General features: G+C 39.3%; 1 protein-coding gene across 1 annotated transcript in view; it reads left to right on the forward strand.

Moving 5' to 3' along the window:
• The window catches only part of LOC148330108 (protocadherin-15-like), a 188,746-nt gene that overhangs the window by 156,186 nt on the left and 19,041 nt on the right, over window positions 1-13,519 (forward strand). The window contains exons 26-29 of the mRNA XM_088304514.1: window positions 2,929-3,038; window positions 4,573-4,713; window positions 10,601-10,728; window positions 13,005-13,220. Of these exons, the coding sequence (XP_088160640.1) occupies window positions 2,929-3,038; window positions 4,573-4,713; window positions 10,601-10,728; window positions 13,005-13,220 (595 nt within the window). The remainder of the gene's footprint in view (window positions 1-2,928; window positions 3,039-4,572; window positions 4,714-10,600; window positions 10,729-13,004; window positions 13,221-13,519) is intronic.

Consider the following 13,519-nt stretch of genomic DNA (forward strand, 5'->3'; position numbering starts at 1 on the left):
TGTCTTCAGGGCTGATTGGTATTTTACAGCTTAGGCAGTTATGCGAGGCTTCACATGCAGGAAACCAATTTCCGACTGAAAGGAGTACAGTGCATCGGAAAAAGACACACCAGTGTTAAAAGAGGGGGAAATAAATGACATCGCTTCAGTGCTCGCCTGAGTACAAAACGTAATCTTTTAGACAGTTGGCAGGTGGAACAGCCGCAATGTGTTTACCTGGCGCAAAGTTTTCATTAAAAAAAAAAAGGGTGAAAAAGTCATCACAAAGTTGGAAAATCATCTCCATGCACCCCATCAGGACACGGGAGGTGAATAATACGAGAGGCCCGGAAGAATCATACAGCAGACCGTTTGGATCACCCCATGCTGCAAAATGACTGATATTGATGTGCTCGCATAATTTATTGCGCCGCCATTGGCATGTGAATAATGTTCTGTTTGGGTAATATAAATGACTTGCATTTCCCGCTCGGTGCTCCATTGGGCCCCGCCGTTGAATAATTGCCGCTTGGCTTGGTGTCCAGGGACGGGAAGCGGTGACGCGCTTCTCTGTGATAATGGCAGCCGGTTTATGAATGTTGCCTTGACACGATGTGATGACGTGGAACGCTGTCGGAGATAAGCCCGGACAAGACTCTGATTGAATGTTCGTTCAACGGCAATTTAAAACAGTTGGCCGATAGATGTGATTTTGATGCTGGTAGTTTAAGTTCAAACTGACACCTTTTTTACATACACCGGGCAACAAAAACAGAGTAGTAAGCAAAAGTATTGTGAACTCATCTGTTCGGGAAAGTCCTAGCTGGTTCACTAATGGCAGAGATGCTATTCTAAAATAAAAAACATTTTAACATAACATAACAATATATATATATATATATATATATATATATATATATATGTATATATATATATATATATATGTATGTATATATATATATAATTTTTTTTCTGTTTTTATTTCTTTTTTCTGTTTGTTTTTTTGTACAAAAGTAAATTTACATTCCATAAAATATGTGACCTGGAAGCTAAGCTAATAAGTGCTAATGGCTAACTAACCTGCATTATGAGGCATCCTGGCTGATACACCAATGGTGGGGACTTTTTTTCTAAAATAAAAATACAAAAAATGTTAAATTTTATGTGGAAAATACGATCATTGTTGCACAGGTATAAATTTGCGATCCATCCAAGATTTGACAAAGGAGCTAAACTAATTCTTGCTAATCAGTCATTGAACTAATCTGTGTTATGAGGTATCTTAGCTGATCATAAACAGACGCTAATTATTAAGATTTAGCAGATTTGTCATCTGTATAGATGAAGTACATCGTCCTTGGGCCTAGCACACTTGAGTCAATAAAGAGCCACTGTATGCGTAGCGCTAGCATTGAGGCTAGCTCAACACAACCTGAGATGTGTTCTGGCTGTTCCATCGATATTACACGCACACTAGGGCAAGATGTTGTTTTAATCAATTCTGTCTTCCATCATTGGATGTGACAGCACCATCAGATTTATGGATTCCCTCCCCCCCAACCTTAAATCAAGAAAATGTTTCAGTGTTCCATTTCATTAAAAAGAAAGGCATGTCATGTCATCCATATCTTGTTGGCTATGCAAACAGAAGCGGAAGCTCTTTCCATATGTTGCTCATGATGAAGCTGGGAGGACCGTGCCCCTAAAGGGAGGGCCGTGTGCGTAGTGGCTTGAATGCGTGCCATCACTGTGATTAACATTGAAGCCAATTTTCAGATTTCCCTCACGCTGAGAGCATCATTTGGGAGTTTAGCGCTGATAAATGTTGAAAAAGGTGTAATTAGCGTTATTCATGCTGCTCTGTAAGGAGTTCTGGCCGGGGGATATTTTTCCATACGTTTATCCAAACCTTCGTCCTCCTAAACATCCCACCTGACCTGCCTTTTATCGCTGCATCTGCTCCATACTAATGTTTTTCCTTTCCTGGCTGCATCTCCTCAGAGAGAACAAGCCGACTCCATAATCAAACTCAAAGTGCTTTTGTTGCAATAACTGAGCAGTAATTTATGTTTTCCCCAAAGTGAGTCATGCGCTTTAAAAGAAAAAAAAAATGCTCATTTATGTATGATTGGTAAGAGGAAAGCTCTTTATGTAATAGTGTCATTTTTTTAATTATTTAAATATATGTATATAAATTATATCTTGTTATGAAATTTAAAGCACATTTCACACAAAAAGCATTGTTTCACATCTATACAAATACATATAATGAAATGTGCAAACAAGTTATTAAGTAGTATATTAATAATAATAATAATGTATTTTAATGTTTAAAAAAATGACAGAGCCCATAATTTCATAAAAAGAAATTAAAGAATAAATAAATCAAATGTAAATTGCAATATTTTTAGTATTGTGTTGTTCTCATGTCGGTGTTTAAAAATATGCAATATAAAAATAAAAATAATAACTGCAATGCAGACTGCATGTAATTATAGTAAATTACAATTAGACTATGTAATCGGGCAGTTATATTAAATGTACTTAAAAAAAAGAGCACAAATACTGTTCAATCACAGGCATGCAAAAAAACAAAAAAATCAGGTTAAAATTAGAGTGAAGAATTCATATGTATCGAAATGACCCAGGAATAAAAGCAACAGAAAAAAACAACAACTTATTTCATCAAACTTTTTAATCCATACTGCATCCTGTTTACTGGAAATAAATCTAAGAAAGCTTGAAAGTCATGTTTGTGCCAAGCGTAATCAGTGATGCTTTTTGAAACGTCTCCTCCATGAATCAAAGCTGAAGTGCATTGCAGTCTATCTTCTTTTTTTTTTTTTTTTCTTCCCCACCACCAATGCTGATGTTTGCTGGAGTTGCGGGAGTATCATCGATCCCCAAAGTCTTCACGTAATTCATCTTGGCGTTGACGTGTCTCCGCAGGTTCCCACCCGTTAGCGAGCTGGCGCCGGTGGGTACGCCATTGGGGACCATTCTAGCCGCCGCCATCAACCAGACCATCTACTACTCCATCGTGGCGGGAAATGATTTCGGTATATTTCCATTGCTGCTGTCTTTACTACATTCTGCTTACAAAGAGCTTATGACAAAAGACGCATAAACATTTCAAATACCTCGGTGCCAGTGTAGCCGCAAAGCACGTATTTGCCGTGAAAAAGCTTTAAAGAAATTCAAGTTCAGCCCGTTATAAAATGTTGGAAACTATTCTATCAATTTATACCACTGTAATAAATAAATAAATTGTCAATTACGGTAAGTTGGAAAACTGAAATATATAAGTGATTGACATTTAGGGCGACGTTAGCATAACGGCACAAGCAAGTTGTTAGCTCGAAAACAATTTGATGAGTTGTTTTTATTAAAGGGGAAATCAACCCCCCAAAATATTTTGCAATCATATGTTCTGTGTGCCTTCCCTCATCTTAAATATTGCATTTTGTTTAAATTGCGATTGTGGAATATGAGTTTTTAGCTATCTCAAATGTTCAATGTCAAGTACCACCATGATGGCCACCATCGAAATATTGAAGCGTGTAAGGACTAAGTTTTCATCAAAAACGAGGCCGAAGTTTAATTCCTAAAAAGTGCCAGTCAATCCCACGTGACGGTTTGAGTGACAAACTAGAAGCCCCCGAAACAAAGAGCTTGTCGGGACACACAAGGACATTCCGCATTCAGTTGAAATTCTGTTGACTCTGTATGAAATATAAAACTGCTTTCTTAGAGTCACCACCGGTGCCAAGTAGCAGATGGTCCAGACTTCCCGCGCCAACATATTGTTTGTCCTTTGTCCGCCCTGAAGTGGAAAAGGCAGTGGTGAAATGTTTGCAAAGCCAAACTGCCTGCTTGTCACACTCGTCGGCAAAAGCAGCCGAGCGTAATTAGTCCCCGAGAGAGCAGACAACCCGGCAGGTGTGAATTTAGTTGGGTTTCTTTTTTTTTTTTTTTAAACTTGGAATTCTATGCAATACACTGCTGTGAAAATACCGGTGACGGAATTGTAACTCTAATATTAATTGTCTATGTATAAGCTTGTGACTAACGTGCACACCGTGTCACATTAGCTTGCCTATGGACTTTGAAAATTGACGATGACTTAGTCAATTAAAAAAAAAAAAAAAAACATAACTACATCCCTGCTTGCATTAATGGTCGAGGAAGATTACCCTTTTACGTTTTTAATGAGTTTTATGATCCTTTTTACATTCATTACAAGAGCTAATGCACTTTAATTATTTTTCCTTTTAGAGAAATGTCAAATTCCTTCGCTTGAAACATTTTCCAGCGTAACCCTCATCATAGCGTTGCTTGAACATGCCAGTAGACGTGCAATTAGAATTAGTCTTAGTGTGATTTTCATATACACATCAAGTGTTAGTTCAAAAATTGACAAAGTTAAAGATTAATACTAAAATTCCGGTAAGCTTCAGGTAGAAAAGTGATACTTTTGTTTTTCTCCGTTTTTCTCCTGGCCATGATCCACTTTTTTCTTTTTTTTTTTTTTGCCCGGTTTTGTTTTGTCCATTTCACTTGGCCTCACACCGCCGCGCTTTTGTTTGCTTGCAGGTCATTTCCGTGTGAACAACAGAACGGGCGTCATCACCACCGCCAAGCCGCTGGACTATGAAAATGTGACCAGCTACGTCCTGAGGGTGCAGGCCGACTCGCTGCTGGTTGTCATGTCCAACTTGCGCGTGCCTTCCAAAAGTAAGAAGCGGGTGTCTGTGAATGCGAGGGGGGGGGGGGGGGGCTAAAATCACATTTCGGATTATTTCAGTGTACTTCATTTGAAATTGCCACTGGGATGAAACTATTGTCATACCAATATCTTAACCCAAGTAATCTTGGAAGGTTTTGGTTGAAACAACAAAACAAATTCAATTTTCCCTCTAGCCAAAATTATACCAATGTTGATTCGGTGACATTTAATGTCATGAAATTCTTCAAATGGCCGCTCTATCCCTGAGCCACGCCTCCCCCTGATGACTTTTTTGGTTGATGAGGTTGCTTGACAGCTACAGCATATGCATAAGTTGAAACCGGAACATTCTCTTCACTTGAAAGTGTCACTCGCGCATGTCATGCGACACACTTGGCACTCTTATCTTTTGATCACGAGTGACAAGCGACAGCTAGCCCCTCGGCGGCTTGCGCAAGAAGCTAACATGGCAGTCACACCGGTCACAGAAGTAAATTAATTATTTGTTCACACAAAATAACAAATTGCCAACAGCAATTGAATAAAAATAGGAGCTCAACTTAACTCATCTTTATTTAAATCACGCTTCCGCAACAGCTGCGGCTGTAACAAAAGCAGTAAGCTTGCTTGCTTAGCGGCAGCTTCAGGTGGACATATTCATCTCTTCTCGCATTTTTCTTCACTTGAGAGTGAGACTGCAGGGGTGTTCACTCCTGTTCCTCGAGGGCCGCTGTCCTGCATCCCTGGCAGCTGCAAGACACCTGGTTCAAATGATCCGATAATCAGCAAGGTCTGCAGAAGCTGGATGACAATCGTGATCATTTGAATCAGGTGTGTTGCAGCAGATGGAAAACGGGCAGGACAGCATCCCTCGAGGAACAGGATTGAACAGCCCTGGTTTTGTGTAAGGTGGTCAGCTTTAAAAGTTTTTCTTAATCTTTTCCTTTTGAGCATATCAAACGTGTTTGATAGTATGATTTTCAGTTTTTGCGGTGACCAGTGTTGTTTTTATCAGCGACAATGACGAAAATATTTTGTGAACGCCCCTTTTTTTCATGACGATAACGAGACAACGATGACGAGTTGAACGAGGTTCTTTGATGACGAAAACATGACGTGACGTACGTGAATTTTTGTTGACGAGACGGGACGAAAACTTTAGCGTCCGGTAGAAAACATTTAGTTTTGTCCAATTGGGAAAAAAAAAAGTGCTGTGCCGTCGTCTTTATGGCATTTCGACCCGATTACAAACCTTTTTGTATGACCGTCTATTTGGCACAGATTTATTTTTTAGCACAGGTTTGCTGTACTTCGTAACAACATTAAAGACCCAAGAGTGGTAAAAGTTGAATCATTTAAAACCATCAATCTTCCCCGGTTATATTCACAATCACGCCGATAAAATCTTTTTCTGCGACATCCTGCCACATTTGATCAAAGCGTGTCATAGATGACACACGTAGATGATGTATTTGCTGACACATCTCCTCTCTGGCATGATTACCTGCTCTGTTTCCATTTGCTTCAAGCTAACCTGTTTAGGCGGGCAAATCACATATTTGACGTCTTTTTCCAGTCCACTCTGGCAGCTGCTTCTTGAAAAGCAGCTTTTATGATCACTTGTCAGTCCGCTGCCTTTGTTCACCCTCTATGAATACATATTGGCTAATTTGGAATTTTGAAACTCGTCTTGGCATTCAAATCGTGGATTTTGACTCCTTGTGGGGTTGTTTATTTCCTTTCCGTCAATTGTCAAAGTAAACTTTGCCGTCATCCGTTCGTGTGAAAAACACCGAAACCTTGAGGCCGTCCTCCACGACGTCCATATTTCAACCGGAATCCATCAAGCGGGTTTCCAGTTTGCTGATGAAAGCTAATAACGAATGAAGTGTTCGGAACAAACGTTTCGCAATGAATAATCGATGACCTGCTGTACGTTGCTTTGCCTCGGCGTAGCTCTCAAATGCTAATCACGGGAATTACAGACGCGTGATGTGCAGATCAACAGCTCCACAGATCCGCACATTCATCTCTTATCTGACGGAGTCAAAGTTAAAGGCTTTTGCGATCGAGATATGTTCGCTGACATTTTGTCCTCTTTTGGCAAAGCACCATCAAACACCCACGTTAACACAAATATGATTAGACGGCGGCAAACAGGTCTTTCTTCTTGTGAATGACTTTGAGAAATGAGAAATTGCGTGTCTGTCAATGAACACGGTGAGAGAAGAGAAATAACGGTCTGAGTCCAACTAAAACGAGAATTTTAAGCGGCATCTTAACACTGTGCTACTTGGATCTCTGCTCAACTGTATTCAGTTTTTGTTTTTTTTTTCAGCTCAAAATAGGGCAAACTGAAAAACCAGGTTGCGTTGAATACACCAGAAGCTAGACTCGCTAATCACGTTGCTAGCGTTTTCGCTTTGATATAAAGTCGATCAATAATCACTCCAAGTTTAAGACTTGTTGGAGATGCAATAAACATCTTCAAGCGGTGTTTTTTCTTTATTTTATTTCATTTTTTTTTCTCAGCAATGTGGCTGTCAGTCACGATGAGGCGCAGTGTTTCATCCACAAAATGGGCCACTGCTAAACACATTGACTTGTCTTACGTATGAAATATGTTATGTAAATATAAAGTTGCCTTGCCTCGTATTTTTCACACCTGGATGTATTTTGTCCATATTTAAATTTTTTGTTCTATGTCTGGTGAGGAAGTGCTTCAGCCTATGTTGACCACAGTAAAACTAATTGTGCCCCCACTTGTTAAAAAACAAAAATCCCATGTTGCGAGGACAGGTTGAAAATAGTCAATGTTTCCATGAAGAAAAAAGCAAGCAGCAGAGAAAGTGAGCGGACTTCATGCGCATCCCCGAGGGTCCTTGCTCTCTGTCTCACAGCTTTTGTGGCTGTAATCTGATGTGCAGTCGGTGTGCGTCCAAATCTCCTGGCGCTCCCTGCGCTCCAATGCAACATGACTTTACACTTTTGCATGCCAAAAGAAGACGAATGGGATATGACGGTGTGTTTTTTTCTCAGCCTACACTGAAGAGCTGAAAAGATTTTTGCTATTGTACACATTTTGGTCTATTTTAATGGTACCTTGATTTTTTATTATTATAATTATTATTGTCTCATATATATATATATATATATGTCTCAATCCTCTCCAATCCTGCGTGTGCTGTCCTCGGTTAGACAGCCTGCGAACTAAAGAAGAAAACTCCGTAGACAAGGCGTACTATTTTTGCTTTTGTGAAGTTTTCTAGTCCTTACAGACAACAATTGTGCGGTATATTTATAAATATAGTAACTGCAACATAGAAGAAATAGACATAGTAAATTAATATAGTTGCCAACACGACGATATCTTCTGTCTTTTTCTTCAGAGGTGAAATACGTCAAAGATCCACTATTGATACAGATGCGCTCGCATCAACGAATTTGAAAACGATCCACATAAAGAGGAGGTCTTACTCTTACGCTTTTAGGCAATAGTTTTAACAGCTTCCACTGAGCAATCGAGAGTAATAAACGTATTTATGAGGCAATATGAACGTGTTCAAAATCTTTGACTAACGCAAACTTGTGTCTCTTCAATACATGACACTGCGTTTTACCCCTATCGTAAACAACGGCTGTCGGTTAATTTTATAACGTACATCTTTGGACATGATTATTGATGTACTGTATATTTTGAGATGCTAAGTTTATTACTTCGGAAAAAAAATTGTTTAATGTAAACACATTGTACAGTAGTTTGTCTTAAACTTTTCTCCCGATGTAATGTAAATGTTTTTATTAATGTGTTAATGTGTGGAGGTTGAGGCACGGGCGAGTGCTTTCTATGGTACATAGGCTAGCTAACAAAAGGCGTCGGCTGTTACACGTTACGCAATCATTCCGAAGACAGTAATTATTGCCTCCGTGGCGGCAAATAAGCTACATTTCTGACAAGTATTGTTCTGTAAGGTTAAAAGTACATCAATATTCTTGTGGGAAATACTTGTTACTTAGTTGTTAGTTTTTCCAAATAGACTCCAAATGAATTCAGTGATTGGAAAAACTGTGCCGCGAATCATAAAAACAAAACAATTTGAGCCTTGTTATTACATTTGGCTTTATTTCAACTGGGAAAGATGATTAAGTGACGATCTTGGCAACAGGACTAATTAAATTGCCACGTATCTCTGTATTTGTATTGCTTGATTTGGGCTGACCTTTAAAAAAAAATTCCCATTATTTGCATTTTTTAATGATGGCCTGCAGAAAGTTTTAGTTAGTGCAAACTTTTCCAAGATTAATTGGAGAGTTACACACCCACTCGCCTCGGATGATATTTCATCATCATTTTGACAGGTTCGCCGAGACTCAACAGCCCACTGTTTGGTTGGCGAATTTCAATTGTTGATTTCCTGATGTGCTTATTGGAGGCAAAAGGAGAGCCCGGCTCCATTTTGCGTTTCTCGCTGCGTAATATCGTCATTGATCAAAGCAAGTCGGCCTCATTATTGACTCTAATGCCGTCGGATGAAACCAAACGAGCTCCTGGCGCTCGTGTGCTTAGAAGCAATCTCCAACTAAGATGAGAGCACGTCGTTGCTTGCTGCGGGCGGCCACCAATCTTTTTAACGGCTAAAGAAAAAAAATCTGAAGAAATACTGATGAAAATTACCTCTGAATGTACAATGACATGCTGCTGCTGCATGTTGAGTTTTTTTAACGCGTGTCAAAATTGCAAAACAATTTAGAAAATGGCTGTCTTTATATCATTTATTTAGCATTTGTGAAACTTGTATTTAACTTGCCAACATTGTCAACTCGCGTTGTTTTAATACAAACATATTGTTTTATTTATGCTCATAATATTAAACAGCAACTTCCTTCAATATTTTGATTAGATTTATTTTTTTCCTCTTAAAAGCACAACTCTGTTGTTTTTTTTTTAATTTTCCCCTCGATTAAAACTTCATGATTGTAAAATGACAGCTTTTTCCGCATATTACAACTTTATTCTCATATAATGACAATTTATTTCATCATTGATTATATATACAACTTTATTTTTCAACTTTTGCTTCCTTTAATAATAATAAAGCAGTTTTGTCCTCAAACTTAGAATTTGTTTAGTTTAATTGGACTTTTTTTTTTTTACATATAAAATTAAACCCCATTTGTCATAATATTAAGATTGTTATTCCTCATAAAATTGTGACTTTTTCCTCATAATATTGCAACTCTTAAAAATATTTTTCACATTATGGTCAGACTCAAATCGTGTGATTGAGACTTTTCTTCATATTTTTATAATAGTTAAATAAATGCAAAAAGAAATAATAATTCTGATCAAAAGTTTATTAAGCAAAACACATCTCAGCAATGAGATGCCTAGCGTGTGACACGGGGAATGATTTTTCAAGTTTTCATTTAAAATTGTGGTCCAGCTGACGAGCGTGGCGAAATGATAGTGACACAACCATTTTCAGTTCAAATGATGTAACGTTCGATCAGCGCTGGTTCTGATTATCTTTCGGGCCAATGACGGCCGGCAGCGTTCGATGGGCCCATCAGTGAGGACGCGAGAAACTGATGTGTCATGTCATGATGAATCAAAAGTTTGGACCTGCTTCAACTGTTCATGAATCATACATACTGTATGGAGACCTGAACCCCCCAAAAAAAATTACATTTGGAAATTATTTTCTGTCATTTTGGTTTCAATCTGGTTGGCACGTTCGCCTGGTGGTTTGCACATCTGATATGCATTTCTGAGTTTCTGGGCTTGAAGCTCAGCTGCAGCTATCCTGTGTGGAGTTTACATGTTCTCCCCAGTTTCCTCTGAAGAATGGACCTCCTGTAAAGTTGTTTTTCTAAAATGCTTATGTCTTGTCACAGCCAACACGGCTAAAGTGTTCCTGGAGGTGCGCGATGAGAACGACCACCCTCCCGTCTTCACCAGGAAGCTCTACATAGGCGGCGTGACCGAGGACACCAAGATCTTCAGTTCCGTGCTCAAGATAGTGGTGAGAGAAAAAATCCGCTTTCCCCATCAGCCCGCACTCGCCGCAACGCTTAACCTGCCTTCATCCATCCAGCAGTTTTCTGTAAACCTCCACAACACCCCGAATAAAATCTGCTTCACTTTCAGTCCCCTCAATGTCCTGCTCACACAGGCGTGGCTGGACCTCCTGCCTGGCCAGCAGATGAATTCGCGTTGGCACACAAAGCAGACAGGATTCGCATTTGATAGTAATGCTATCCAGCTAGCTATTGCCGCTTTTTCGATGAACTCTTCTGGGGAGATAAACAAAGAAATTAAACCGGGTGTTTTTAAAAGCGCTACGATCATTCCGTTTATCTTAATGCTACAAAATAATACAAAAAAAAAACATAGAAAAGCTCACAAATAGCATCAGTCCATCGGATCAACATGTGTAGCCTGGCGGGCCTGTTCTAAGCTAGCTTGCTAGTGATGCGTGATTTTCTAGAAAATAAAAACACTGGCGGTGATTTATAGAAATCATATTTATCCGTTTCCTACTTATAGTAGGAAATGATTACCATGATCACGTTTTCACATTCCTGAATAAAATGAGATTATTACAGGTAATTTGCGTGAATTAGTGATGTCAGAAGTGTGTATCAAACTGCCCCCAATTTCAGAAAGCTTGGTGCCCCCTGTAATAGAACAGTATTCCCAAGCACATGTTCTTCATCCACTGCGAAGAATGACAAATTTTACTGCATCTTACTGAGCATTTGTGACTGGCAGCTTGATGTGCTATCCGTATAGTTGCATCATACTGCCCCCATGTGGACAAAGCGTGCACACCAGAAGGAGCAGCACAAGGGACATTGAAATGAATGTGGCATTTAGTTTAGATTTTTTTTTTCCCCCTTCATCATGGAATTCATGATTCAATTCTGCAAAGTGCTTCTCCCTCGATGGCACCGACTGGCATACTTTTTCCTCAGTTGTTAATATGTGGCATGTCTGCGGCCTTCCGTGAGGTCCCCTCGCTCCCTCCCCTCTTGCATCGATAGCAAGGGGGGAAAAGAAGAGATTGCTGCTATTTATCAGTGTCACTTGCGACACGGGCGAGAATTGATGCCTGTGTTTGAGCTCAGTCGCCGCTCTGAATTTGTGCCTCCGAGGTTTTTCTCGGGTTTCTCTTTCCATCACATTTAGTAGATGCACTTGCTTAATGGGGTGTAGGCTGGCTATGAATTGTAAGCTTCTTTTGAAGATGTTTTTAATCCTGCCTTATAGTTTTTAACACTCTCATGCTGAAATGACCGGCGGGGAAAAAAATGCATGCGGAGAATTTAATCATAAGAGGAAACATAGGCTTCCTGGTAATCTATTCCAAGAAGTCCCCGTGGAACAATCTGCAGCAGCCAGGTGGAACTACGTGAGATGGAGATAACACAAGAGCCTGCGGCTGCGACTCTTCTTCCGTCAGCCACTAAATGTATCGCCTCGACACCTGCATGGGGAAAAAAGCAATTATCTCCTCCATCACTCGAAGGCTATGTTCTTTTTTGTTTTAAACGACTTGAAGTTAAATTTGTTAATTATTTTTGGTTTTATACGCCATCCTCTCCTTGATTAAGACATCATCGTCCGCCATACAGGAATTAATAATCGGAGCTGCAGCACCCACAACTCTTGAGCTCATTGAATTAGTGGGCCCTCGCAAATCGAATGCAATCCGTTCCAGAGAGGCTCTTTGGCCTTCCCAATTGCAATCAATTTTCTCCAGAATTAATGCTTTCTAAGGATTGAACTTTTTACCTCATTATACAACTTTGAAGTACAGGTAATGGAATATGGAGAGGAAAAAAGTTAGTGCCCATAAAAAAAACACTGAGTATTTTCACTTACTGAATCTGCACTCTAAACTGGTCGCCAGCCTATCAACACAAAGTAATTAATTTGTAATTTCTTTTGAAATGTTTAGATATGTTAAGAAAATTATTAAATTATTATTAATTATTATTTTAAAATATATTTTAAATTTGGTTTTTAAAAATAATAACAAAAACTACTACTTTCAAACTTATATTGCATTTAAAAATCACATCAATACAAGGTGCAAAATTACATTTAAATTACAATCCATGCTAAACTAAACATGGAAAAATGGTTACAGTTAAAATTATGTAATTTTCAAAACCTGAATTAAGTCAAATTAAATCATTATTTTTGGTGTGTACAATCAAATTGCTACTTGTATTTTTTTTATGGGAAAATTGTATTGATGGCAATGATTGTTTGTTTTTTGTTTTGTTTTTTTAGGCTACCGATCAGGACACCGGGAACTTCAGCGCCATGGCGTACCGTCTCATCATCCCGCCAACGGCAGAAGGCCAGGACAGCTTCGTCATCGAGGCATTCACAGGCGTCATCAAGTCAGCCATCATGTTCCGAAACATGCGTAGGTCCTACTTCAGCTTTGAGGTGATCGCCACCGACGACTACGGCGAGGGTCTGAGCAGCAGCGCTGACGTGGTGGTGAGTCTCCACGTTCAGAAAATATACTCGCTGCGATTCGTCATCAATCACTTATGGGTCAATAATCGCTAGAAAGTGCTTTTAGTGTCCTCGCCAGAAATCACTCTGTCATCATGAAAATGGAGCGGCTTGTTAACTCCAAAAGTTCAAAGGAAAACATCTTTTTTTTTTTTTTAAGGTGTAATGGGGACGATTCAAAAGCACCTGATGGTGATATTGACGCTTATCCCCATTTTCGCTCGCGACTTCAGCATTTGAGATAAACTGGTCTGTGCCAGTGGATGTTCCACCAGCATCCT

Source organism: Idiotropiscis lumnitzeri, chromosome 9 (assembly GCF_059441095.1).
Source record: "Idiotropiscis lumnitzeri isolate Australia: NSW breed Sydney's pygmy pipehorse chromosome 9, RoL_Ilum_1.0, whole genome shotgun sequence".
NCBI classification, from domain to species: domain Eukaryota; kingdom Metazoa; phylum Chordata; class Actinopteri; order Syngnathiformes; family Syngnathidae; genus Idiotropiscis; species Idiotropiscis lumnitzeri.